We start from the raw sequence: 27376 nt of genomic DNA on the forward strand, positions 1-27376 counted from the left end.
AAAACTTGTAAATTCTAAAGAAGAAACCAGTTGACACGTCCCTTGCACAGCACAGTGTCACACACTTTAGTTTTTTTATTTTTTTAACAATGGCCCATCGGGCCAGCCCGGCCCGGTCCGTCTAAAAAACGGGCTACTAAAACAGGCTGAATATGGGTTTTTGGGCTAAAATCCTCAGCCCAGCCCGCTAAAAATAGCCATCCGAACGGGCTAGCCCGTCGGGCCAAGCCCATATTGCCACCCCTAATTACAACTGATGATAATGAGTACTTCGGGAACCCAATTAACTTGATATTAATTTGAAACTCAAGTTCTTATTTAATTTGATAAGCTTGATTATAAATCAAATAAATCGATTTTGAGCTAAAAATAATATATATATATATATATATATATTTATTTTTTTTGCTAACTTAAGTAAAATATGATTTTAGAAGGAGTATATTAAATTTAGTGTATTCTTATAAGCCTTCTTCTATGGTTAATTCTTCAGCTCGATCAAGAACAAACCAACATATTTTCCTCTGACTTCAACATTCATAAATACAGGCTTGGATCATCAAATGTTGGGCCAATCAAGGCCTTCATGGCCCAACCCTATAGTATCACTAAAATAGCAAGTCTTTGTATCTTGTTAGTTATATTAGTTAAGACCCTTCCATTTTTAGTTAGTTAGTTAAGTTTTAGTTGTTACCTTATTCGATTATACTTTGTTTTACATTTAGTTAGTGTATAAGGGCTTTTCCTTTTGCTTAAGAGATGTGAAGTGTATTTTTTTTATTCTTGATTCAATAAGAAGAAGGAGGCATTACTTTTCTTTGTATGCTCTTTACAATTTTGATACATTTTATCTTCAGGTCATCAATGGAATGTAACTTTCTAAGAGAGTAAGTTAACATTGTACAATAAGACCTTTGGATAAAAATAATTCTTCTACTTTAATTATATTATGTTTTGGTAATGAAGGTATTTTTATAATTTGCATTCATAAAAAAATCTACCCTTCTCTCTAACCCTTTTTCTCCTTCCCATTACCTCTTCAATTTTAGTTATAATATGTTTTAGTAATGAATGTATTTTTAGTGTTAAGAAATGGTTAAAAGTCTTAATAAGAGGAGGAGATAAAATTAATGCTAATCTAAAAAAAAAGATTAATAAAAATTACAGGGTGATTCGAAATATTTAGAAATAAATATTTTATCAATAAATGATATATCATCTAATGTTCAATTGTATTATTTTTAATTAAGAGTTAATGATAATTGAAAATAAATAATAGATGATTTATTGAAAGTGTAAAAAACTATTGCACTGTGAGTACGTACATCTTTTTCTCATCATATAATATATATATATATATAAGTAAGATCTATTTACATTCAAGTGAAGTTATACTAGTTGCACTCAATATTATTCGTTAGTTTTCTTAAATCTAATGGAATAAATGAATGAAACTTAAAAGTCATCTTCACTCACCAATTTAATCTGTTAAATTTAAAAAAATTAATGAATAAAATTAAATGTACTAGTGTAACTTAACTTAGATATAAACTAATCTCTTCTTATATGTGTATATAATTGAATAGAATTAAGAAGTTATTGTTATTGCTAATTAGCATTACATAGATAGAAGCAAGTGGACATGGTTGTGAAGATGAAAAGAAATGAAACAAATGGAGGCCACAAGTGACCCCTGAGGGACCAGAATGGTTCTATCTCTTTGAGTGCAGAACAGCACATTGACATGAAATAAAGATAAGCCAGAACCACACAAAGAGGAGAGGCCAACAACCACCAAGTTTTCATGACTAGTTACTTTTTGTCAAGTTGCCAACTAATAAATGCCACTTGACAATTTATTGGTCCCTACATGGGCCTCATAGATGCCTCTTTAACCAGGTGAGTTCCTTCCCTCTGGATAGTCGACATTTACTGAACCAAAAAGTATGTTATTTCATATGATACTTTATTTGATTGGTTGTAAAATATATATTTAAATTTAAAATTTAATAATAAAATATATTTTTTAATCAATTAGAAAAAGTAACACACTTTTTAGAAAAGAAGATATGCTCATTCTCTCTGCACTCCATGTGTTTTATGATTTTATCCCATAAAAAGCTGAAGGATATAACATTCGTGTGAATATTAAATTTCATCCTTATAAATTTTCCTATAATTTAATTTTTGAAAAATAAAAATTCAAACTAGTACTAAAATATCATGAATTTGAATTAAAGTGATTCTTATAAGGAGCATAAAAATGCTAAAAATAGACTAACTTGATACATTAATATTTTTCGAGACTATTTTAAGTTTTTCAAATACTTGATGATTATTTTTCTTGTACTACCAAAAGTATCTCATCACCTTTTGAATGAACTAATTTCTCAAACATCCATGACTTAATGACTCGTTTGAATAAACAATAACTTTTAGAAAAAATAAATGTATAAGCTTCATTCATATTTAAATAGATAACAAATGATTAGTAGTTACATATAAATCTTTAAGTGATAATATATAAATAACAAAGTAATACAATCATTTACTAATTAATCTACATATTATTTAAGTTTTATATTTTACAATAAATTATAAAAAATAATATTATTATTCATAACATATTCAAATGGTTCAATATAATAGAAATAACTGCTAGGTTTAAGGTTCAATTTCTTAACATGCCATTTAAAAAAAGATGAATTTTTTCATGCACAAATCTATTTTGACTGATACAATATGACATAATTAGACAAATATCAACCAATATTTTCAAATTTTAGCCAATTTAATTACATGTCTTGTATTATTGTATACTAATACGAAGACTGCCAATACAATATGACAATGAGTCAGAGGAGTCAATAAAACGTCTTGTCCAAATAAATGCCAGTAAATTATTGGAGAAATAATTGACATATTATGTCCCAAACCCATTGAAATTTTAACAAGAGATAAAAAAATCAACTCAATGTACGAATCTCCGACCTAGTGAGTCTGATGAGGTTAAATCTATACCACACTATTCTCGCAAGACGAGATTATCCCCCGAATTTAAACCAATAACCTCAAAATCAAAAGGCAAACATTCTTACTAATGCACGAAGTCCCACCCTCTAATTGAAAATCACAAGAGGTGATGCAAAATTTGAAGCTCTTGCCGAGAAACAAATTTGTAAAATTACACATCAGGAAAAAGGGTCCACTTACAAACTCAACCACATGCAAATCCCATGTAAACGACAACTAAGTAAAATCCAAAACATATTCCATATAATGTAGTAAAGTTTTCTGGCCCTTAAATCAAGTAGCCAATCATGGCTTGGCAAAAAAGAGAAAGAATACAATATGATAAATAAATCACGTGTGAGATAATGATAATGTAATTAAACCAGAACCAAACAAAACCATGAAAGTGACCAAAATAGCAATGAAGTTTGATATTCAACAAGGGTATTACATAAATATAGGGTCCACCAAATTGTCATATAAACTAAGCAAAAGTAGAAGTCTAAGTTCAATCCAAAGGAGTTTATAATCAAAATGTTCAACCCAAATAGGAGTTTATCTCATTCAATAATTCCAATGTCAATTTAGTAGAAAATACTTTGTAGCACTCACCCTCATCCACATGTTCATGAGTTGTAAATACAACAATCAGAGCTTACCTGCATGACCAAGATCCAATCAGATCCAAAATGAAAACCCTCACATAGATTTGAGCATAAACCAAATTTGTATTCAGGAAGTGAAGGAATGTAATGCTAAGTTCACGAAGAATGAAATAACAGAATTTAAGATAGAGACCGGGATAAACTCTTGCTCCTGCTTCGGCTCCTGCTTGCACTGCGCCTTTTTGGGCTTTTATTACGCTGACAAAAAAACACCATTAATTGCGGAGGGAAGAAGAAAACACAATCTACCGAACGTGTATATGGAAACTTCAAATGTGGTTTCCAACACACTATGTAATTCCTACCCCCACAATAGTGCCAAAATCTTTCTTAGAAGCCACAAGGACTCACCATGAAAAATGAAATTCATATAGTTCACCAACATGTTTGTGTTACTACATGGCTTTACCCAAAACAAGAGACAGGCAAGAAAATAATTCTTAACCAATGTTAAGAAAATTTACTCACCAAAGGCAATGGAGATCTGGACCTCGATCGTGATCTGCAAAAGTTCCACAAACAACAGAGTTTAAAATCCACAAGTTCCCATGTGAAATTCGATCCAACTGCCTTGATGCCTCTCCAGAGTCACAATTGACATATCCAAGAGAGGTAAAAAAACATAAAATATGAAACAGTCCAACAAAAAAAGAAGCAAAAAACAAGAAATAGACATTCTATTCATAATAACATGCTGAGAAAAAAAAATAAAAAATAAACCATCACAGGTAATATATTAAGACACCAGTGGACTGGAGAGAAGAATCTTCCCTACTGCACCACACAATCCCATGAATCCAGATAGTTCACCCTATTGGCTTGGCAACTCTTGAAGCCGAAAAGTGTAATGAGACTGTCCCTATTCCTCATTCGTGGTGATTTCCAAATCCCAATTGATACACAAGAATCCAGCTCTAAAATAGCAATCCATGATCTCCTTGATTCCCAATCTAGCACCCATGGACATTTACATGCTAAAAGTATTAGAACAGATGCACTGTGGTATCCAAAGTCGCCCATCGAAAAAATACCATACCTCTACAACAAATTGAGTTGCAGGCAATTGAACCAATTCCCATCAAGTTCCTAATTTCGAATTTCCAGTTTGCTGCAAGTATCCATATCTAAGAAAAAACAAAGAAAGGAATTTTCACAAAAACAAAAGGAAAGTGAAACCGAACACCCTGACAAGGAGGCATGCTTCATCACGTACCGCACGAAGAAAGCATGAAAGGAAAAAATTCACAAGGGATGGAATAGGAAGGGAGCAACAGTTTGGCTTGAGAAAATTGATAAATAATTTTTTGAACAAACAAGAATCTCTCTTTTACTTCCAAGTGTCAGCAAGTCTTGGATGCTTACGCAAAAAACAGAAAGTACAGACAACTTTACTTCACTTGGACAAAGCAGTTAAATTAATTTGTTTACAAGTTTGATCGGACAAACCTGCCTATGTGTGCTTGGTTCTATATATATACCCAGTCCTAAGCCCGGATAAAAGGTGAAGGTTGTGTTAGGTAGTCGACAACCAATATAAAACTTTATTGAATCTCTATGACAAGTTTGATAGGACAAGATATGCAATAAAATCAATTGATTAATGAAATACAAGTCCAATTACTGCTATTCTGTGCATTATCAGTACTCGGTCACATTTCTCCATATATTCCCCCAATTCCAACTATTAAAAAGCCTCTTCTGGTGGTGCTCTTATGGTACATGCACAGACCTTAGAGACAAAAAATGTCTAACTGATTGGTAAAATGATCAAGTTGCATCAAACATACATTAAATCATCATACAACAGTATCAGTCAGAAAATGATACTTAAAAAGGTAAGGTATCAGAGAAATTCCTTCATACCCGGATAAAGAACGAGACCTCGATCTCGAAAGAGACCTCGATCTTGAACGGGAAACAGATCTCGGTGGAGATTTAGCTGGTGAACGTTGTGAAGATTTACCCTTTGGAGATTTAGCTGGTGAACGTTGTGATGATTTACCCTTTGGAGATTTAGCTGGTGAATGCAGTGCAGATTTACCCTTTGGAGATTTGCTGAATTAAGAATACATGTTTAATTAAAAATAAAGAAAACTTAACAAAACAATGATTCTCACATAATGAAAAACTTGGAATCTAAAACACATATTGCACAGACCTTTGACTCCGGCCTCGACTGTGACTACGGCTGCGGCTATAGCTTCTTCCTCTAGAATGAGAACGGCCCCGACTAGGACTTCTAGAGGAGTCCCGCCTTGAATCATATTCCCTAACCTACATGGGGAAATGGTAAAATATGAACTACAAATAGCATGCACTAGAAAAATCTAAATTTACACATATCAAAGTAAGGTCATACACGAACATAAGCCTTGGAAAATGCATTCCGGAACTCAGTGTCATCAAGCTTCTTAATCTGCAGCAAACCAGTCACCAGCATTTAAAAAATATTTAGGTATTTATTATAAATAACATAATCCAATATCCAAAGCTCATGACCAATTATCAATAATGTTCCCTTAAATAAAAAAGACGGTACAAGTAAAGAAGTAACTTACAGCATATTTCATATCATCATAGTTTGTATAATCTACAATCCCAGTAGTACCTATAAACCAATCACATTACGTTGAATAATCCCAAAAGTAATTTTGAAATGAGAAACTTTAAAAAATCAGTCTCTTTGACAGGATCAAATATCACTACTCCGACAAAGGCTACGACAAGTGAAATGATAAACGGGGAAAATAAGTTAGCAGCTTAAAAACTTCTCAGTTGCTGATACATCCAAACCTACAGCTGCATATGGATTGGTTTGGGTAGCTAGTCAGGGGAAATTAGAACCAAACCAAGCAAAATTGGTCAGGTAAATGTCATTATGATCTTAAGGAACAACTTGAACCAACCCGCTCTTGATTGGGTTGGTTTGGATAGAGTTCTATTGGTTTTAACGCGTAAAAATATACAAAAAAATATAAAAAAGATAGACGATGAGAAATTGTAAATGTTAGAAAGTACTCCACACAAATCAATGCCGGCCTTAAAAAAATCAAATCAACAAGTTGCTATGATTTAAGGATTCTAACATTACCAAATCAATAACATACTATTCTGAATTGAATAGCATAGAAGGTTGGTCTTTAAAATGCTGCAGTGTTGTGTTTTTGTTTTTTAAAAGTGAAACACATAACAACATAGTAACCATGTATTGTGTTATTTTGGATGGTCCGGTGGTTCCTTTGGTTCTATGGGTTGGCTTGGTTCCAACCAAAGCCAAATCCAAGTACGAAGCCAACATTGATTGGTTCTAGAAAAAAGAAACCAACCCAAGAACTAAGGTTTGGGTTGGGTTGAGTGGTTTTCTCGATTCTGCCAGAACCAAATCAACCAATGTGCAGCCCACCAAACCAAAAGAATACTTGAACAAAAAATCTCATGTAAATGTCCTGTACCTCTTCCTCCATCATTAAAAACTTGGGCAAAGCAAACATCCCCTGCCTTCCGCATGTGATCCTGCATTTAAAAAACATTGACTTAAAAGACATTACCTATAAACTCCAAAAAAAATACTATTCGACAAAACTTTGAAATGAACACAGTCTCACCTTAAGATCCTGCCAGGAAGCAGATGAGGGCAATCCAGTGACTTGCACTGCAAAAGGGAGGAATAAGATTTAAAAGCATATCAAAAGCATCCTCAAAAATACCAATTAAGTTTTTCAACAATCTACCCACCACGATAATCAGAACGCCTGGATAACCCACGTCCACCCCCACCACGTCCATTGCTATAACCACTATGTCGATCTCTCGAAGATGTGTTACCCCGCCCACCATGTGCAATCTCCACCTGCAAAGATACAAGTTTAAACAATATTGGAAACGCACTGTGTCTGTCTTTATCTTCATTTTTATAGGGTCATAACAGCTATCAGACCACTTCAACATGTAATTTGTAAGATGTAACAAACCCGTAATCGATGCCCATCAAAATCATAGCCATCACGCCCACGAATTGCCTCCTCAGCATCTTGAGCATCTTCAAACTGCAATAGTCATCCCTCCATTAGCATAAAGGGATAAAAGGGAATATATATCACACTGTAGCTCCAAACTCACCTCTACAAATGCATAGCCAGGTGGCCTCGGGGGAACCTTTAGGTCAATTTGAGCTATGTGTCCATACTGCAAAGTGAAATTTATAAAATAAGTAATAAATAGTTATGTATACATCAAACAATCTACTAATTGAGACAGCATATGAGAACTAAGAACTCCACTAAACATCCACAACAGGAATACATCCTACCTACACTGTCTCAAAAGAGGCCATTAAAAATTGTACCTTTCTGCAACTACCAAGCGTTATAATTATAATAATACTTAAGGCCACCTTTTGTTACCAATGTTTATTAAAATTCATTTCGTTTTAACACAAACCAAATTGTGTCAAATCACAGTTCAAATTGTGATTCGCTAAGCTAATTTTTGAATCGTGAGTCATAAATTGTATCAAATCCTAAGATTTAAAACATAATGAACAGTTGCTTACAATATATTATTTAAACTATGCATAATGTATATATAATGACAATATGAATAAAAAACAAAATCATAAATTAATCAATCATAAGTCCATTCCTAAGTGTCGTCATAAACAGATCCAGCACTCATGAGCTAATAAATAAGAAAAACCCATAAAACATAAGAAAACATATGGTGATGGAGACTGGCAACAGGAGACATTGGAGGAATTTTGTGTAATTCTTGCAGTCTATAGCTTCTGGACTAAATAGGCATTTTTTTACTGTAGGATTCCACCCACTTAATTGCAAATTAATATTCAGTAATTTCAATTCACAGTAACAAAAAAGCTTTTCAAATTTCAAAACTGAAATAGACTGAGTCATCAGCACTGCACGGACTGAAATTGGCTAAAAGTCATAACTTAATAAAAAACGCACCACACCATGTAATCTCAACTTTTGTTTTTCTCTTTAAAAGGAGACCTTTTTTTTCACACCTATGCTACCCAACTAATTCAACTGCTAAACCCACAAAGATGCAACAGTCATGAAATGTTTTTGTCCAGCAATTAACGAGCCACCACCTAATCGTGTGATTCAAGTGATTTGTGGTTCTGATTCTAGCTACCGAAACTTTTCCATGGTGATCCGCACCAATCCCTACCTTTTTAATATATGTTTTCGACACCCTTGAAACAAAATGAAATCCACAAATGGACAAACAAAGGCAGAGTATCATTTATGTATAGGTTCTAGCAAGTTTATGGCGTTCAAAAGCATGTAAGTTTGTCATCGGAAAATGGATCCAAATAGAAAAAATAAGTTATAACGCCTCCAACCCCTTCTCCAAAATACAAAATCCACAACCCCTTAACCACCATTATATAATATATAGCGCTTCCTCAATTACCCACAAGGACAATGAAGATCAAAATGAAATAATAACAAAGCACCTTGATAAACAAATCTTCCACTTCTCTCTCACGAATATCACCAGGTAGATTCCCAACGTATATAGTTCTACTCGAACGTCTGCTCATCTTTTCTGCAAAAACGTAATAAAATAAACGAAAATAAGCAACAACAAATTCCAATAAACAATAAAAATTTAATTTTGTTTGCCCTAGCACCCAATTCAAGACGAAATAAATCTAATTCAGCAACGAATTTCAACTCTTCATATGAAAAAAAAAACTAAGTAAAGCAAGAGAAAAAACATAGCGAAAAGGGAAATAAAGAAATAAATAAAAATCGAATTTTGTGGTTCAATCACAATAATTTAGAGTCAAGAGGAACGGAAAAGCTTCGGGGAATGGTAGATTGAATTGAGTGAAAGTGGATTTACCTTAGATTATTTGGAATTGATAACGTTGCAATCAGAGATTCCAAAATTAGGGTTCCAAAATTATTATAGTGTGCTATGACGACGGCTTCCAGATATTATGGCCGAGGAAGCTTCTAACGTGTAACAATTAAAAAAGGTGCATCTTGCACAATTTTATTTTCTCATTTAATTCAATAGAAAAGATATATGTATGAATTTTATATATTGTCACAATGTTATTTATCATTCATTTTTTATTATTATTGACTGTTCTTTAAATAAGGTAATTAAAATTGATAATAGATAATATATTAATTATGTATAAATTTTTATATTATTTGTATATGCATAGATATTACATTATTAATTAAAAAAGTAGTGGTCTAAATTAAAAGGTGAAAAAATTTATGAAAATGACAATCTTAACAATCCATTCTTCTTCATGGCCATCATTAGTATTGGTGAACAAGATCCAATCTACTCACATAAATGGATTGGCCGACAATGATTCGTCGTAGATATGGTCAGTTTTGTTGGGTTTAGGATCGAGTTAGAATTCAAACATTAGAATCAATTAATATTTAGGGTCACTAAGATGACCACTCATTCAATGTGTTTGTATTTGTGCTTATTCAATTGCGTATAAATTAATGATATCTCTTTGGTCAAAAGTTTTATAGCGTTCATAGTTGGGGTTTTAGGCAGATATATGAGTAATACACGAATTGACCATTGGAAAGCAGCCAAAAGGGTCATGAGGTACTTCAAAGGAACAAAAGACTATATGCTCACATATAGGAGATCAGAACAATTAGAGATCATTGGGTATTCTGACTCCGATTTTGTGGGATGTCAAGATAGTAGACGATCTACTTCGGGCTAAGTTTTGTCTGTTGGCTGGTGGTGCAGTTTCTTGGCATTCTGCCAAGCAAAATCTTGTTGCATCATCCACCATGGCAGCTGAATACATAACATGTTATGAGGCATCACTTCAGTCTTCATGGCTAAGAAATTTTGTCATTAGGCTGCGGATTGTGGAAAGAATTGAAAGACCACTGAAGTTATATCGTGACAATAAATCAGTCGTGTTGCTCTCCAACAACAATAGGAGTTCAGCAAAGTCAAAACACATCGACATTAAGTTCCTAGTTGTTAAGGAGAAGGTACAAAGTGGACAGTTTTCCATAGAACATTTAGGGCATTAACTCCATGATTGCAGATCCTCTTACAAAAGCTATCACACCCAAGGTCTTTCATGAGCATACTGCTCACATGTGTGTTCTGCAATGTGAGGATATTTTGGTTTAGTGGGAATTAGAATGTGCGCATATTTTATTATGTTCTATGTAATTTCGGTATTATGTATGGATACTTTGTATTCAAACTTCAGTTGATTAATCATTCAGTTTAGTATTCTGTCTTTATGCTTTGTACAATAAGGTTTATGTTATTACTAAGGATCTCACTAAAGTTAAGTAGAACCAGTTGAAAATTGACATATATTCATGTGATTTTTATGCTACACATTTCATGATTATCTATGTCATTTAGTTGTGTCGATATTGGTGATCATTGTTGTTGAATTAGTCATGATTGATATAGCAAAATTTACTGTGATTCGATATGGAGATAGGACTAATTGACGGAATAATTTAGGTATGCATGAGTCATAATGGCAATATTTAAGCGCGCAATAAGGATAACACATATGTAGAATCATATGTGTGACCAGTGGGAGATTGTTAGAATTTCTGACAATATATGAGTCACAAATATAATTCTATAATTGTGTTATGGCCATTATGTAATTAGCCAAAATATAAAATGATCTTCAGTAATTTAATCTGGTGGCTAAAGCCATATGTGTCATGAAATAATACAAGTGTAGATATACTCAGTCAACTTATGATTTGATGAAGGACTGAATCAGAATTATTGCAACTAAAGTAGTAACCACTACGAAGTTACTTTTATGGGTTATGGTCCTCATTTGTAGAACAATGGGTTTTGGTTGAGTGGATAATGAGAATAAAGGTGTGTTATAAACAAGGACTTGTTTATAAGGCAATAACACACAACACTAAGAAAGAATAATCTCACATCAAGCAATGGGTTCACTCTCAAGCTCTTGGCTTTCTCATTCCCTCTCTAGAGAAGCATAAGGAAAACCTTTTCGGCGCTCTAACATCTGGAAGATCATTACACCCTCGTACCTTCGAGATTTCGAAATGGCTCAACAAGGTATGTTCTTCTTCTTCACCATGAAATCACTTGGGGTTTCTTCATTTTGGGTCATGGTCGTTCCATATGAGTTTATGTATGAGCATAAACATTAGGTTATTGGAACGAAGCAATGACCATAAGGACTTCCGCATTCAATCTAATGATTATGGTCGGAGAAATTCTCCAACAAAATGTTGTTATCAGTAATCGAACTTTTATCCTTTTAATCTTTCTCATAATCTAACAACACCTTATATCATTCGATCAACCACTTATTCCATCAGGTGTAATGAAAAAACTTTGTTAATTGATTAATAGAAAGCTAACCCTAATATAATCTTTATATGTGGGCCCGTACAAAATAATAAGTTATCTAAGATCATTGTGGCCCCTATTAATAGAATCTAGTTTTTGGCCTTTTGGTTAGGCATAAAAGATGCAATTTCGTCATGTCAATTTTTTTCTTCAAGAAGAGGCAAGCATGAAAAAGACCTCATGTAATCAAACCTAACATAAGGTATTTGTGCCAATCAGATTAAGGTCCCATTCGGCTACCTACTTGTCTTCATCTCCTTGAGCCTAATAGTTTCATTTTATATATTAACGTTATATCACATATCATTAGTATTTAATGATTATCAACTCTCCAAAAATAATACAAATGAATGATATAATATTATTTGTGTATAAATTTTTATACTAACAATACATATATATTACACACTTCAATTTTATTAATTAACATCTTTTGGCATGAAATAGCAATTAGAAGTTAAGTACAATGAAAGGTGATATGAGTTATTACCCTTGTTGTTTGTTGGGTGGATGAAATATAGATACGGAAGATACTTAGCCGAAGGGAATTTAATATTTCAAATGTGGATGGAGAAACTTGTGAAAATTTTAGTTCAGCAAACAATTAATGTCTCAACGTTTGTTTTTTATTTCCCTTTTTAATTCTATTCTATTTATAAATTACTAGCGTTGACAGGCACTTCGTGCTCGTCGACCCGCATTCTTATTTCCTAATATTAAATATTTAAGAGAATCGTATTATATTTTTTATGATAAAAGAAATATGAAAATAAATTGTAATTCTTTTAAAAAACTACATTGATAATATGATATTTTTAGGTATGTAACTTTCTCTAACTCCTATTAATATTTTTTATTATGTATAAAACCATTGTAATAATAGTTAATTAGAAGGGTAAAATAGGCAATAAAAAAATTACACCATATTAGGTAGTTATAAGATGTTTTGGCTTTATATATAGTATAGATATAGATACTAAGTACATAATATAAAACATTTTATATTTTCTCATACTAATTCTTCTATTTACCAATAGACGATTGTCTAATAATATAAGATCTCATTAGATCCTCAAGTATCATACTAAATCAAAAGTTTAACTCATGCGAACTACATTTGTTGAGAGAGACAATCATACACTTAAAAACGATTAATTTTTTACCCATAAAATAAAAATACCCTTAATTATACAAAAAAAAATAATACTAATACTTCTATTTAAGGTTAGGTTTCAAAATATTATGAACCAAAGTGTTTTTATGGACATCCAAACAACATGTTATGAAGTAAGTAGTTTCCTATACAGTTTGTCAATTTTGGTTGTACATATAACATGTCTATGCTAGAAAAATCAAATATTTTGATCTTATCAAGACTAGAGAGACACTCCCTATCCATTCACATGTCACTACCTTTCCCATCTATTTTAGTTCACCACCCATATCCCTTTTTATAATTGCAATCACTACCCTCTTAAGTCCTTAAAGTGAGTCATCCGGAAAAGATTATGACATACGATTTTAATTTTTTTTAATACTACAAAATTTAAATTATCTTTAAATAAAAAATTATAAATCATCAAAGCAACTTACACATTACATTTTAGTATTGGACTTTTCGGCAGAAGAGAATCCAAACCCCTATTAAATACCCACCTATAAAGCTAAATCTCATTCTAGTTCTCAAACTTCACTAGAAAATCAGGAACTATATAATAATACCTAACTCTTCTATTCTGATCTTAAACACTCAGAGTACCAAACTAGCATCACAACTACCTTCTATTTTCATATTTCATCATCTTCTTTCAACTTCTACATTGTAATTCTGTGAATAAAATGATCATAATAGCACGTTTCATGTTACTTGCATTGCTTTTTTCATTCCTAGCAAATACTAGCCAAATGGTATTTGCAAAAGGGAGTGATGAAGTTCAAGAAGCTTGCAAGGTAACAAGGTATCAAAACCTTTGCATACACTCTCTATCACAATTCTCTAACACTTCAGGAAGAAGCCCAAGTAAATGGGCACGTGCAAGTGTTTCAGTAACAATAGAAGAGGTCAAGAATGTTCAAACATATCTTCAAAAATTGAACAGAAACATGAGTATGAGAGGAAGAAATAGAATTGCACTTTCAGATTGTATTGAATCTTTTGCAGATGCTATTGATGAGCTTCACAAATCACTTGGTGTGCTTAGAAACCTAAGTAAAAGCATATTTAGTACCCAAATGGGGAACTTAAATACATGGATCAGTGCAGCACTCACTAGTGAAGACACTTGCATTGATGGATTTGAAGGCCAAAGTGAGATCCAAATCAAATTGCTGCGAAATCGGGTTCGGAATGTTTCTTGCATAACAAGTAATGCTCTTGCTCTTGTTAACAAACTTGCCACTACTGGTATTGGAAGCATCACAGATCCATAGAAGACTTGAAATGGGTAACATGACACTATAGATGGTAGATATAGTAATGTATTATTCATGAAATATAGGTAGGGTTATCGACCTATCGACACTTCTAAATGTATATTCATATTTAACAACAAAAAAGTATAATCCTTTAGTAGAAAATGTGAGTATGTAATTCCGAATATCAATATAAGATCCTTAAAATATTTACTTGTTTCATTTTTAATCCTCTAGGAAATATGACATTGAGATTAAATAGAGAAAGCCTAGCTATGATAGAGATATATACGAATATGGAATTTGATTCAACTATACCACTATGGATTGGATTTTGCTTGGTCTTTGTAAATATGATTATAATAAAAAAATTACTTTTATTATTGTGACTTTTGAGCATGTCTTTATAATTAGGGAATGGAGTATCTCCTTGTATAAGGAGATAAGTTATCTCCTCCCGCCAATGAAATCATGACATGTGTCATATTTCATCATTTTCAATAAAAATATTTTAAAAAATAAACAAAATAGCACATATGTCACATTTTTACTGGCTAGAGGAGATAAGTTATCTCCTTATATAAGGAGATACATTATTCTCTTATACTTATCATATGATATTTCTGTGAGTTATAGTATCAATCAAATTAAGGCCCATTCTTAAAAGCAATCTAGTTAAAGAAAGAGATATATCTCATATGCTAATGAGGAATTTGGTTATTGTAAACTCACTTTTAATTTTAAACTAAATTTGCAAACCAAGTGCATCATGACTTAGTTTTGAAACTACAACTCAAATATGTAGCGTGAAAGGTTTAAGAAATGAAGAGAAAAGATGAGCAATTCAAACATTGAGATAAATAAATCAAATGCATATATATTTGGTCATTGGGAAAAATATGATCATTTATAAGAATGTTGTAATTAATTAAATCTCACAGTTCACTGGTAAGAATTAATTACCAATCCACAACAATCAATTATCACTTCAAAAACATATATACTAATACATTAGTGCTCATTGTAATCCATTACGCTCACACATATCATTAACTTAAATCAACTTTTATTTTAGTTATTCACTTTGGTCAAATTGTGATTTTACCTTTAACTATTATTATTTTTTTCAATTGATATGCCTTTCAAAATTGCAACTTTAGTATTCGAGAACTCTTTGTATTTTTATTGTTTTTAATTTGAAGTAAATATTTACTTTCTTTGCGGAAAAATTTCATCCAAATCAATTTAGATCTTGTTAGTATAAAAAATTCAACCTAGTCCCCTGGAAAATAAATTTGTCATACATGTTAATCTATCCGTTAGTTTGACTCTGTTTCAATTAATAAACATTTGCATGATTCTCCCATCCCTCGTAGACTTGTATAAGAAAAAAATATCTACATAAGTTTTGTATAACATTTAAGTAAAGATAAATCTACATTATAAACATTGTTGTAAAAACCAACTTCGACCGACCAGTTGAACTGGAACCAAACAATAAATTGGTCTAAGCCACATGTTAGATTGGCTATGCAAAGGAACCGGTACAAATCGGTGAGTCTCTGCCGAATTTTCAAAAAACTAGTGACTTTGTCGGTTCTTGGTTGAACTGGTGAGTTAACTATTATTTTTTCACAAACTAACAAGTTACTCATGCATTTGCATGGACCAATATTTTTTGTTGGATGGTTAAGAGCACATATTACATGTGCATTCACATAGTTAAGAATACATATGTTACTTGTACATTCGTATGGTTAAAAAATATATATGTTACTAGTGCATTTGTATTGTTAAGAACAAACATGTGATATGTGCATTTTAATGGTTAAAAGCACATATATTATCCATATATTCACATGGCTAAAAAAATACATATTATCTATGCAATCACATAGTTAGAACACATATCACCCATATATTCACATTATTCAGAACATATGTGTTACTCGTATTATCAATGCAAATACAAATTTATAAAATGATTAAATGTTATATTATTACATTATTAAATGTTATTATTAAATAATATATTGGGTAATGAATAATGAATAAGTGTGTATTTTTATTCGGTGAGATGATGTACTTTAAGAAAGTTGAGTGCTTCAGGAAGGAAAATTTTGGGTGAGTTTGTGAGACGTGTCATGGAAAGACGTGACAAAACTTTTTTTATTATATAGTATATATAGATTCTTATGATTCTATATTCCTTATCCTATCTTATTTCCCAACTTTAAATCATAACCATTCAAATGTAAAACAATCTATCTCTTAATATTTGATTTAGGGTTCCAACGATTCCTAACTTTCTAAAATCATTAAATGAACCGAACTTAAATAGTTTCAAATAAAAAAATAGAACTGAATCACGAAACTGAGTCGAACTCCATTTTTGTTATTTGGTTACTGGTTTCACAATTTAAACTGAAACCACTTACACCCCTAAGAATACCTCACCTTCAATCAACCATGGGATATGTCACCCTCAACAACAACAATAAAGATACATAATTCTCATAAAAAAAAATTGAGACATATCACTTTAAATTTAAGATTTGATATTTGGTTCTATATGAGATACATCGCTCTTAACAACAATAAGATGAATAGAAGGATCCAAAGATGGAGTTGAAACTCTCTTTAACTAAAAATATGCAAATTGGAGAACAATTAACAGATGCGTTACTACAATGATTCTTGATAAGAGGAAATACTTAATGAGTTTCAAAATTAAGGTTTAAAAATTTGCTTTAAAACGTGTATTTATAGATAGAAGATGAGCAATTCAATCATGGAGATAAGTAAATCAAATGCATATATTTTTGGTCGTTGGGAAAATATGACAAGCGATGATCATTTATAAGAATGTTGTAATTAATTAAATCTCACAGTTCACTAGTAAGAATTAATTACCAATCCACAATAATCAATTATCACTTCAAAAATATATATACTAATACTTGGTTAATTAGAATATTTGTTGTAGTGAATGAAATATGTATTGTATTAAGTGTACTTTATATTATATTTTTGTTTTTATTTATTTGACAAATGAAAATGAAGGTGAGATAATGATTAACATGTTGATGATGATTACATATGATTATATAATTTTTTTTAGAAATTAAAGTGTTAAGGATAAAATAGGAAAACAAAAATTATAACATAAATAATTATATCATGTTTTCTCTATAGTATAAGTATAGATTTTCACATTGATTAAATAGTGATTTTGCCTTTGACTGTTATTATTCTTTTCAATTGATATGCCTCTCAAAATTGTAATTTAGGAGGGAAAATTTTTAGTGAGGTTGTGACATGTGTTATGGAATAAGGTGGCATAATTTTTCAGTGAGGTTGTGATGTGTTATGGAATAACGTGGCATAATTTTTATTATTTATACTAGCAAGATACCCGTGTGAATTTATAGGGCAATATTTTTTTACTACATGGTTAAGAACATATATATTGTTTCTCTAAGATAACACTTCAAAATTTGTTATTTTGAATTAAAAGAAATCACTTATGTGTTCAATAATTTCAATAATTGATGCAAGTATTATCTTTGATTATAAAAATTCTTCATTTTTAGCGATATTGTAGATCTAGATAAATACTTTGAACTATGACATCTATTGAATTATCAAAATTAATAAATGTATATGTCATTAGGTAGAGAGTGACCTATTTATGAGAATTGTAAAAAAAATAAATAATATAATTTAACTAATAATATTAATGTTATTATATTTGTTGTGTTAGTGATTATGTACAATTACAGTATTTTATTATACTATTTTAAAATTGTATCATTGTCTTGATTATATGTCTTTATCCATACAATTTTTATACAATAATATTTTAATAATCTTCAGGGAATGATAAATGACACATAAAATGAGTAAATGATATTATTTGAAAATGTTTTAAGATTTATTTAAATATGTAATTACTACATAATCCATTTACTATAATTAAAATATTTTTTCAAATTTTCCTAACAACTTTAATACATAATTTTAAAATAGAAACTAAATCATCGTAAGTAAGAGGATGGATCCACTTACTTCAAGAGTAAATTTTTTAAACTTACTCCTCATCCTAACCATCAATTATAGATAAATTCAATGGTTTGAATTAGTGAGTAGATCTAAACGATTAATTATCCCTATAATTGATGACCAAGATGAAGAGTAAGTGTAAAAAACTAAAAAACTTACTCTTCGAGTAAGTGAATCCTCACTCCATAATTAGTGTCCCTAATTCCTTAATTATAGGAAAGGGAACATTTAGGAATTATCAACTTTCCTTCTGATTAATATTAAAAATAATTATTTTTATGAAATAAATTAAATGTCAAGAGATATCTTTATTAATTCTAATATTATAGTTTACTCTATTAATAATAAGATTTGATTAATGATATTAAAGTTTTTAAAAATAGCTAGATGAAAATGTTTTAAAATCTATTTAAATAATTAGTATTAAAAATTGTTATTTTTAATAAATAAATTCAATGTCTATCATTTTTATGTTAGACATAATAACAAAATATTTATTTATTAATTGTAATATGATAGAATATTCTTTCAATTAATAATAATTAGAATGTTAGTATTTGTTTCGTGTGATAATCGAACCTTAAATCTCCTTAACTCCACCGCAACAATCAAACCACATTGTAACTCATTTTTTTATTGTTTTAAATTTGCTATGGGTGAGGCTCGAACCCACAATTTCATACACTTCATTCCTTTAACTCTTTCACCTTAACCATCATATCATCATACGACGCTCCAAATTCCTTATTTCATTATTAATGCCCCAAAATTCTTTGGTTTCAGGAACGTAAGAAAACTATCTACATTTCTTCTAATTAGTATTAAAAATTGTTATTTTGTGAAATAAATTCATTGTCTATCATTTTTATGTGAATAAAATTTTCAACAGATTTCCATATTAATTATAATATCATAGTTTATTCTTTCTATTAGTAATAAGATTAATTTTCTACTATTTATGTTTTAAAAATGATTAAATGATATTAATTGTTAATATTTTAAGATCTATTTAAATGTGTAATTGCAACATATTTTATTTAATGTATTTAAAATATTTTTCAAAATTTCATAACAACTTTAGTACACAATTTTAAAGTAGAAACTAAATTATAATTAATGCATATTTATAACAAATGATTTACATTATATTACATAACAATTTATAATGATTGTTATTTCTGATATGTTTTAATTTATGTTGGTAATTAACTCTTTCCGTTTTGTAACTGTATTAAAAAAATTTAAATTTTTTTATTTATTCATGAGTTTTGAATCATATGTTATATTATATTATTTATAATGCAAAATAAAATATAAGTGAAATTAATTATTATTGCACAAATTTATTAGTTATACATCATTGAAAAGAGCAAGGCATTAGGCCCATTTGAAACGGTGTGTTTTTGTAGAATGAAGTCATGAACCCTTGTTTTCAACTTCTGCGTACTCTTGGAATAATAATAATAAATATCTTCTGATATTTGCAATCATAGCCACTTCTACTTTCAAAATTGTGCTGCAACAACCTTAATCATAAAATCTGGTAATTTAATTCAATAAACTTGTTCCTATCCTTTTCCTTTTACTGTCATAATTATATTGCATAGGAAAAATTGTTTGGTATTTTAGGAAGTTCTGTTTGTTCCAGTTATTATTATATAGTATCTATAGATAGATGCTGATAATCCTATATTCCTCAATCCTATCTTATTTCTCAACTTTAAATCCTAATCATTCAATGTAAGAAACAATTTATCTTTTAAAGATTCCAGCAACTCAAAACGACGTGGTTTTCAATTGGATTTTTTCTATCAAAAGAATACTCTAAATACAAGGTTGTTTGACTGAAACCCTTATTCCCTTCCATGCTTGCTATCCAGACCAAGCCTCAATCCGTCATTGTCTTCTCTTTAAGGGTATGGTTTTCCTCTTCTATTTGTTTATTACTTTTTCTAGTGCTCTTAATCTTGATTGATCGGAAGTCTTTTATGTAAAAGTCTACTATGTATTTTGTAAGACACTAGGAATCGGGAATATCGTATTAAATTCATATGTTTCTTTAATCCTTAATGGGTAATTTCTCTGAAATTTTGACAATGGAATACTTATACATGGATAATGTGTCTGAAAATTTGCAAAATAGACGACGGAAATTTTGATATTGGATACATGAAAAATCGTGATAGGCATTTGTTGGCATCAGTTACATGTAGTTACATGTGTGATGGACATTTTTTGTTGTACTATATATTGGATACATGAAGTAGGGTTGTATGTTTGTAGGTTTGTCTCCAACCACCCCTTCTTTTTTTACACTCTGAAAACTCCAACCAAGCGCAACCATGGCAGAAACAAAGAAGCAAAAGTCCAGAGATGTCCAGAGAAGAGAGAAAACGAGGCCAAATTGGAATTCGAAGAATATGAAATCCTTCAAATCCAAAACTCAAGGCAAGAAAACCGGTCCTCATTTACCTTCGTCGCTTAAAAAAGAGGTTGAACGTTTAAACCCTACTACCAACTCTTTTGATAGCGGCAAAGAGTTAAATTCCGATTATGAAAATGGAGAAGAAATTTTGGTTAAGGATTTGTATGAGTACGAAGAAGAACAGGCTGAGGAAGAATCGAAGAAGAACAAGCGTTATGATGCTGGTTCTGTTGATAAACTTGAATATGAACTCCCCGATGATCTTTCCGATGACTTCAAGGTGAGTGTGTTTCTGCCTTTGTAGTATTTATTTTGTTGTAAATTAATTTGCAAAATTTAGAGTTTTTTAATTAATTTGTATATGTTAATTTAGAGTTTTTTAATTAATTTGGAGAAGGAATTAGGGATGTGAGTGTTTTAAGTAGATCTGGAGGAGGAGGAAGTGAAGTTGTTGATGTTGTTGTTGTTATTGTTAGAGTCTTCGGATTGGAATCGGAAAGAGGTGGTGGATTTAGGGTTTGGGGAGGAGGAGGAGAAGGAGGGGGTGCTGGTGGAGGTGGAAAAGTAGATGGAGAGAGCATATGGTAGGATAACATTATGATACCTGTCTGCATATTAATAAAAAAGCTGAATTTTAGGAGAAACTGAACAAATCTGTCAAAACCAATTTTGGAGAATTACTCATTTTTAGAATCGTAAACAAACAGACCCTAAATTTTCCCAAATGCGCATGCAACTTTAGTTTGCAGTACCTCATTGCTTTAGTGCTTCATTAATTTTATATTTCAACTTATCCATTGTGTCTGTACTAGTTCACTGTCATTTATGTGCCCAATTGTATTTCTAGGATGAGGATGTGGAATCTGAAGATGATGACGACGATGATATGAGTAAGAATCGAACTGCCGCGAGTAATGAGTCGGAAGAGGAAGATGAAGAAAGGCATGCAAGGATGTTACAAGGAGTTACTGGTATGCCCACCGAGGCTTTTGAAGGTAAGTATATTAGTATTTAACTTTTGTTTGGCCCATTATTTTGGTTAGAACATAGAAGCAAGTCAGTTTTCTGTCCTATTTATTGGAAAACAATTAGTTATACGAGATGCATTTGAAGAAGTTTTTAACATGCTAGGATGTCAATTTTAAACTTTTTGAGACAAGTTCTGAACACCTTTTGTACGGAGTTAATCTGATTCAGAGATATTTTTCTCATTTAACTGTTAATCCATCCACACATATGTTTTTAAGTTAGTTCAAAAAAAAGTGTGTATATGTACATCTGCTCCGATTTTGGAGACATGTGAGTAAAATGCTGAAGCAAGTTTTCTATATGAATGCTTCCTACAGAAAAACACAGTGCTGTTACACCACAGTCTGTCTATTGTGTTGATTCTAGAACAATGATGCACTTGTAATTTTAATCACAATGCAGAGAAGAGGAAGAATAAGAAGATGAAGGATACTGTTTTACCGGAGCTTTATCAAGAGTCAGAATGTAATTCTAGCCGCGATGTTGTGAATGGTGATGGACTCATTACCATCGAGGATCTTCTGAATCCTCTTCATGAAAAACCTGGTTTTGGAGAACTTAGGAAGAGAATGAACGAAATTGAGAAGAAAGCTAGGACTATTCATGCACCTCTGCCAAAGGCAGATCAAGCAAAGATAGAGAGAAGGGCAGCATATGAAAGATCAAAGAAAGATGTCACGAAATGGCAGCCCATTATTCAGAAAAATAGAGAGGCACCAACTGTCTTCTTTGATGAAAATGTAGATTTAGGGTTTTCAACTGTTGGAGCAATAGCTTCTGAATTCGAACCCAGAACTGAATTTGAGATGAAAATGGCTGCACTAGTTCGTGATGACAAAGTTATGGAAGCTCATAAAAAGGACGGGTCTAGGCTTCTTGAAATGAACATGGTATGAATATGTAGATATTAGTTGACATTACTTGAATGAACTTGACATTTCAGATTCTAGCTGATCGTTGAATAGTATGATGAAATTGTCTTGGTTTCTATACTTCCCCCTAATTTCTGTTGTATAACTAAAATGTCTTAAATATTCATCGCTGAAGTTGCTTGTAAGCTTAAATTGATGTGATGCATATAGTGTAGAATTGCTGCATTTCAATTCCTTTATATAGTTTATAATGCCCGACAGGTCTCTGTTGAAGATGAAAAGGATAGGCAAAATCGGATTGCTAAAATGCATAGCCTTCTTTTTCGTCATGAACGTAAGGCAAAACATATGAAAAAGATCAAGTCTAAAACATATCATCGTTTGTTGAAGAAAGATAGACTGAAGGAAGAATCTTCTCGGATTGAAATGGACCCTGAAGCCGCTAAAGAATATGCGATGAAACAAGAGCGCCAAAGGGCAGAGGTATGTAGTCTCTCTAAAGAAATAAGATCTGCAGAATTTTTGCTTTGCTAATGCTGTTTACTGATATATCTATTGTTTTATCAATTAAGAGAATAATTGTGTCTACCAATCCCTTTCTCACTTACCTCAGGAACGCATGACTCTGAGACACAAAAACCAGAATCGGTGGGCTAAGCGTATTTTACAACGTGGGTTAAGTAGCCAAGATGAAGGAACTCGTGCAGCCATAGCTGAACAACTTCAAAGGCATGCAGCGTTGTCTAGGAAAATGCACTCTATGAAGGATAGTAGTAGCAGCAGTGATGATACTAGTGATGAGGATGAAAACTCTGATGGATCTGATCAGGATAGGGTTTCTAAGCTTTTGGGAAAAGCAAAAGAGAAGACAATGAGAGTGTTAGAGGAAGAGGATGAAGTTCCCAAGTCAGGATTGCTTTCTTTACCTTTTATGGTAATTACTGATTCCTTCTCAACCTTATTTTATAAAAAGAATACTGAGTTACCTATCCTCTATTCCCTTGGTTTTTTATGTTCCTGATCCTGAAAAGATGTGTTTAAACTAAAATTGTTTACGTGGATAATTATATGTCTAAATAAGATTTTGTTTCATTAGCACTGGAAAAGGGAGAACCACCAGCTATGAGGAAGATATATATCTCCGGCTTCTGTTAATCTTGTTGTATTGTTTTCTTTGCTATAAAAAATCTTAGGAGTTGCAAATTGTCAGTTAGAAAGTTTTTCTTTGTGATTTGTCATTTGTGGTCTCTTGATTTGTTATGTGCAGAGGCGTGGATTGGAGAAAAGAAAAGAGGCAGCTGTTGAAGAAGCCAACATTCTTATTCAAGAATATGAAGATTCCTTGATGAAGCTGGGGAGTTCTGGTGGCTCAGAAGATCCAAAAGCTGCTTCTGTCAGTGGCAGAAGAGTATTTGGAACAGCTAAGCCCCAGATTTCCGATGCAGGCAATAAGGTAAAATCAGATAATATTCATGGCAGCAGTGATAGCGAGGATGACATGAGGGACAACAAAAGAAACGATATAGAGAATGGGGAAGGCAATGTTTTGCAGACGGATGTAAGCATTGATTCAGTATTAATTCAAGAAGACACTGATAATCACCAGGAATCTTCTTTTAAGGTGAGGAAATTTCATTTTTAAACCTTTTCTTGGGTTCATCGTGTCTTGCTTCATAGTTGTGAACTTGTGATACATGTTATGCATTTTTTTGTTCACAGAACTTCGATGAGATTATTACAATTCCCGGGCCAGAATCTACATATGAAGTTTCCATATTTGCATCAGATACATGGCAAAAGGTTTGAATGGTTTTAATTTTTGTATTCTCATTTAGGTTCCATAGATGTGAGAGTTCTAATGTACTTATGGTGAGCAGGCAAAGAACAAAAATGAAGGCAAAACTATCAAGAAGTGTTCAAAGCTTACAGGTCCTGCTAAGCAAGATGTGAAGGTACGAACTCTCTGTAGTGTTGAGAATATCTACCCTGTTGCTGGTTTTGCCGTAACCTTTTCTCATTCTATGTCCTATGGTCTTTGATTGTTGTTATTGTATGTCCTAGGATACTGAAAAGGAATTTGGAGAGGATAGTGATACAGATAGTGAAGGACAGATGGTGGATGGAATTCTGTCTTCTGGATCTAAACTGTCATATGAGCTTCCTTCTCAAAAGGAACTCATTCAACAGACTTTTGCGGGAGATGATGTAGAAGATGATTTCGAAAAGGATAAACAGGAGATCCTCAACAGAGAAAATCCAGAGCCGGAAAAGCCTGTATCACTTCCTGGATGGGGCCAATGGACACATATACAGCAGAAGAAAGGTGAACCATCTTGGATGCTGAAAGAGCATGAAAATGCCCAGAGGAAAAGGGCAGAAGCTCTAAAAAGGAGGAAAGATGCTCAACTAAAAAATGTGATCATCTCTGAGAAGTTAGATAAGAAGGTTAGTGGCAGTACAATATTTTTTTACCTTGTTCTTTTCAAATGATATATGAAATTGATTTCATGCATGTAATTCATTTGCTTTCCAATAAGAATTTTGAGTTATTCTTGATTGGCATATTTCTAAATATGATATTTGGCAAAGGCAGCTAACTCATTAATATTTTAATAATAATAATCTTAGTATTATTGTTAATATTATTATTTATTGCTAATATGAGTAAATTACCCACTTCCTCATATTGTCTTCAAAGCATTGGTTGGACTCTATTAATTTAATATGAACATGATTTATGATAGCAGAGCATTATGGCGTTGTTTGATCTATGTAGCCGACCCCACCTAGTGGGATTCATGCTTGATTATTGTTGTTGTATAACTTGTATTATTGAAAACTTCTTTGTATTCATAAAAGGGTTGCATCAAATGTGAATGTTTTGCTCTTTTCTTGACATGTAAGGATGAAGAAGTAGGAATGACATTTGAACACAACATAAGTTGTTGCTATAATGACTCATTTAATGATTCAGTTAGGCTTGATATTATTTTAGAATTAGTCGTAGCAGTTTTTTCGTGAATATAATGGAATTTTGGTAGGTTCTTATGATATTGGAAAGATATGTGTAAGGCAAAGTAAAGTACCTGAGAAAGTAGCATTCTATTAATGTTATGGTTGTTGGTGTTTGATGTTGATCTTTTCTTGCTGTAATTACTTTATCTTTTGGTAGACCTTGATGCTCTAATTTCATTTTAATACTTTCTTTTGAATATGGCAGGCCGAGAAGCTCCATACAAAAGCATTACCTTTCCCTTTTACTTCCAAAGAGATGTTTGAACAGAGCATGCGTGTACCTATTGGACCTGAATTTAATCCAGCAACTGCAATTGGACTGCTTAACAGGCCCGAGGTATGTGCTTGAAAACATTTCCTTGGCAAACTGAATATCCTTCAGTTTTCTAGCATTAAATTTTCACAATTTAGCCCTTATTCAAAGTAGCTCAAATTAATATTTGGAAAGTCCTGCTGGTCTCCTTTAGAGTAGAAAAGTCCTTAATTGATGGGATACTGTCAGTAGTTTCTGTCTTTTGAGTCGAAACTATTTGGAAGAAATGCAATTATCCAATGTGTGTTTTCTCTTGCTAGATTGTAAATTGACTCTTGTACGTGCAGGTGGTGAAGAGACCAGGTGTTATTATAAAACCAATAGAGTTTGAGGAAGTGAATCCTCATGAGCAACGCAGCGAAGACAAGCATAGATTGAAGAGGAGTAAAGGCGAAGGTGACAAATCCGTAAAAAAGATGAAAGTTGACCGGAAAAGGTAATCTTCCTGTAGTTTGTGTTCTATTCCGGTTGTAGAAATATTTTCAATTCGGTCCAAGGGAAGGCATTGATTGAACTATGCGAGGTTAAAACAAAAGGCCTAAGAAGGAAGGAAGCAGAGAAGTATCTTAATAGGGAAGTTTATGATAGACTATAGTATCCAAGGAAGAGAATAAAATAGAATTCAAGATATCTATGAAAACTGTTATTGATTAATTTTATACTTGCTGAAAATTTCATGTTTAATTTTGTCATTAGTTTTTCCACTTGATATTAATATATATATGCTCATTAAAAGCTTTTTTCTTTGGTGGTTTTAAAGATATAATTTAACGTCAAATATTAATTCAAGTTTCAAAACAGTTATATCAAATCTTTAACATAAATATTAATATACTTTCATTCATTAGGTGGCAATGCTAGCCCAAGGAAAATATAATAATATCCTCTATTTTATCAAATGTAAAATATTATAGAGTATTTAATGAAAATATATTATTAACAAGATGTTTGTCTAGTGATATAAATTTATGCTAAATCTCTAGGATAACAAAAACGTTAATAATTCGATTCCTCGGATCAACACTTATTAGAAAAGACAACCATGCATCTCGAAAGAAATTAGTTTCTTACTCAAAAAAGTTAGAAAATACCTTTAATAATACAAAAAATGACAATATATCCGTGCATTTGCATAGGTTGCTTTGTATTGCTTCTATTGAATTCAAATTAGTACATTATAAAT

General features: G+C 31.7%; 3 protein-coding genes across 7 annotated transcripts; 2 read left to right on the plus strand and 1 right to left on the minus strand.

The window, feature by feature from the left end:
• Positions 3407–9626, minus strand: LOC109330032 (serine/arginine-rich splicing factor SR34B-like). 4 transcript variants are annotated; one of them, XR_002105615.1, is made up of 15 exons: positions 9549–9625; positions 9157–9250; positions 7797–7862; positions 7649–7723; positions 7413–7527; positions 7283–7329; positions 7130–7190; positions 6236–6285; positions 6037–6093; positions 5836–5951; positions 5541–5732; positions 4714–4801; positions 4146–4627; positions 3811–3875; positions 3407–3671 (listed from the first exon to the last, which is right to left on the minus strand). XR_002105615.1 is itself a non-coding variant. In XM_019563999.1 (14 exons), exons 2-14 carry the CDS (start codon positions 9241–9243, stop codon positions 3668–3670), a joined length of 969 nt encoding a protein of 322 aa, XP_019419544.1. In that variant the 5' UTR covers positions 9244–9250; positions 9549–9625; the 3' UTR covers positions 3407–3667. The 4 variants fall into 4 exon arrangements, 3 of the variants coding, with proteins under 3 accessions (XP_019419544.1, XP_019419545.1, XP_019419543.1); XM_019563999.1 differs by lacking the exon at positions 4714–4801 and having other exon boundaries at positions 4146–4179; XM_019564000.1 differs by lacking the exons at positions 3407–3671; positions 4714–4801 and having other exon boundaries at positions 3798–3875; positions 4146–4179; positions 5541–5664; positions 5704–5732; positions 9549–9626.
• Positions 13698–14612, plus strand: LOC109329608 (21 kDa protein-like). Its single transcript, XM_019563302.1, has 2 exons — positions 13698–13777; positions 13834–14612. The coding sequence occupies exon 2, from the start codon at positions 13905–13907 to the stop codon at positions 14493–14495; it is 591 nt and encodes a 196-aa protein (XP_019418847.1). The 5' UTR covers positions 13698–13777; positions 13834–13904; the 3' UTR covers positions 14496–14612.
• Positions 20001–26828, plus strand: LOC109329603 (uncharacterized protein C57A7.06-like). Of its 2 annotated transcripts, none has more exons than XM_019563294.1 (12): positions 20001–20082; positions 20823–21244; positions 21812–21959; positions 22396–22883; positions 23127–23348; positions 23479–23799; positions 24133–24486; positions 24585–24665; positions 24743–24817; positions 24927–25310; positions 26086–26217; positions 26481–26738. In XM_019563294.1, the coding sequence occupies exons 2-12, from the start codon at positions 20882–20884 to the stop codon at positions 26631–26633; spliced, it is 2721 nt and encodes a 906-aa protein (XP_019418839.1). In that variant the 5' UTR covers positions 20001–20082; positions 20823–20881; the 3' UTR covers positions 26634–26738. The 2 variants fall into 2 exon arrangements, with proteins under 2 accessions (XP_019418839.1, XP_019418840.1); XM_019563295.1 differs by lacking the exon at positions 20001–20082 and adding an exon at positions 20352–20455 and having other exon boundaries at positions 26481–26828.

Source organism: Lupinus angustifolius, chromosome LG16 (assembly GCF_001865875.1).
Source record: "Lupinus angustifolius cultivar Tanjil chromosome LG16, LupAngTanjil_v1.0, whole genome shotgun sequence".
Classification (NCBI taxonomy): Eukaryota; Viridiplantae; Streptophyta; class Magnoliopsida; order Fabales; family Fabaceae; genus Lupinus; species Lupinus angustifolius.

Bases quoted from the DNA above. Each gene is read 5' to 3' on its own strand.
- LOC109330032 (XM_019563998.1), bottom strand. From the start codon at position 9,243: ATGAGCAGACGTTCGAGTAGAACTATATACGTTGGGAATCTACCTGGT. The intron at 6,286-7,129 runs GTACAGGACATT...ATTGGTTTATAG, and splicing joins TTTTAATGATGGAGGAAGAG to GTACTACTGGGATTGTAGAT. The intron at 4,180-5,540 runs GTATGAAGGAAT...GAACTTTTGCAG, and splicing joins AGGTCTCGTTCTTTATCCGG to ATCACGATCGAGGTCCAGAT.
- LOC109329608 (XM_019563302.1), top strand. From the start codon at position 13,905: ATGATCATAATAGCACGTTTCATGTTACTTGCATTGCTTTTTTCATTC.
- LOC109329603 (XM_019563294.1), top strand. From the start codon at position 20,882: ATGGCAGAAACAAAGAAGCAAAAGTCCAGAGATGTCCAGAGAAGAGAG. The intron at 23,349-23,478 runs GTATGTAGTCTC...CACTTACCTCAG, and splicing joins AAGAGCGCCAAAGGGCAGAG to GAACGCATGACTCTGAGACA. The intron at 26,218-26,480 runs GTATGTGCTTGA...TTGTACGTGCAG, and splicing joins GACTGCTTAACAGGCCCGAG to GTGGTGAAGAGACCAGGTGT.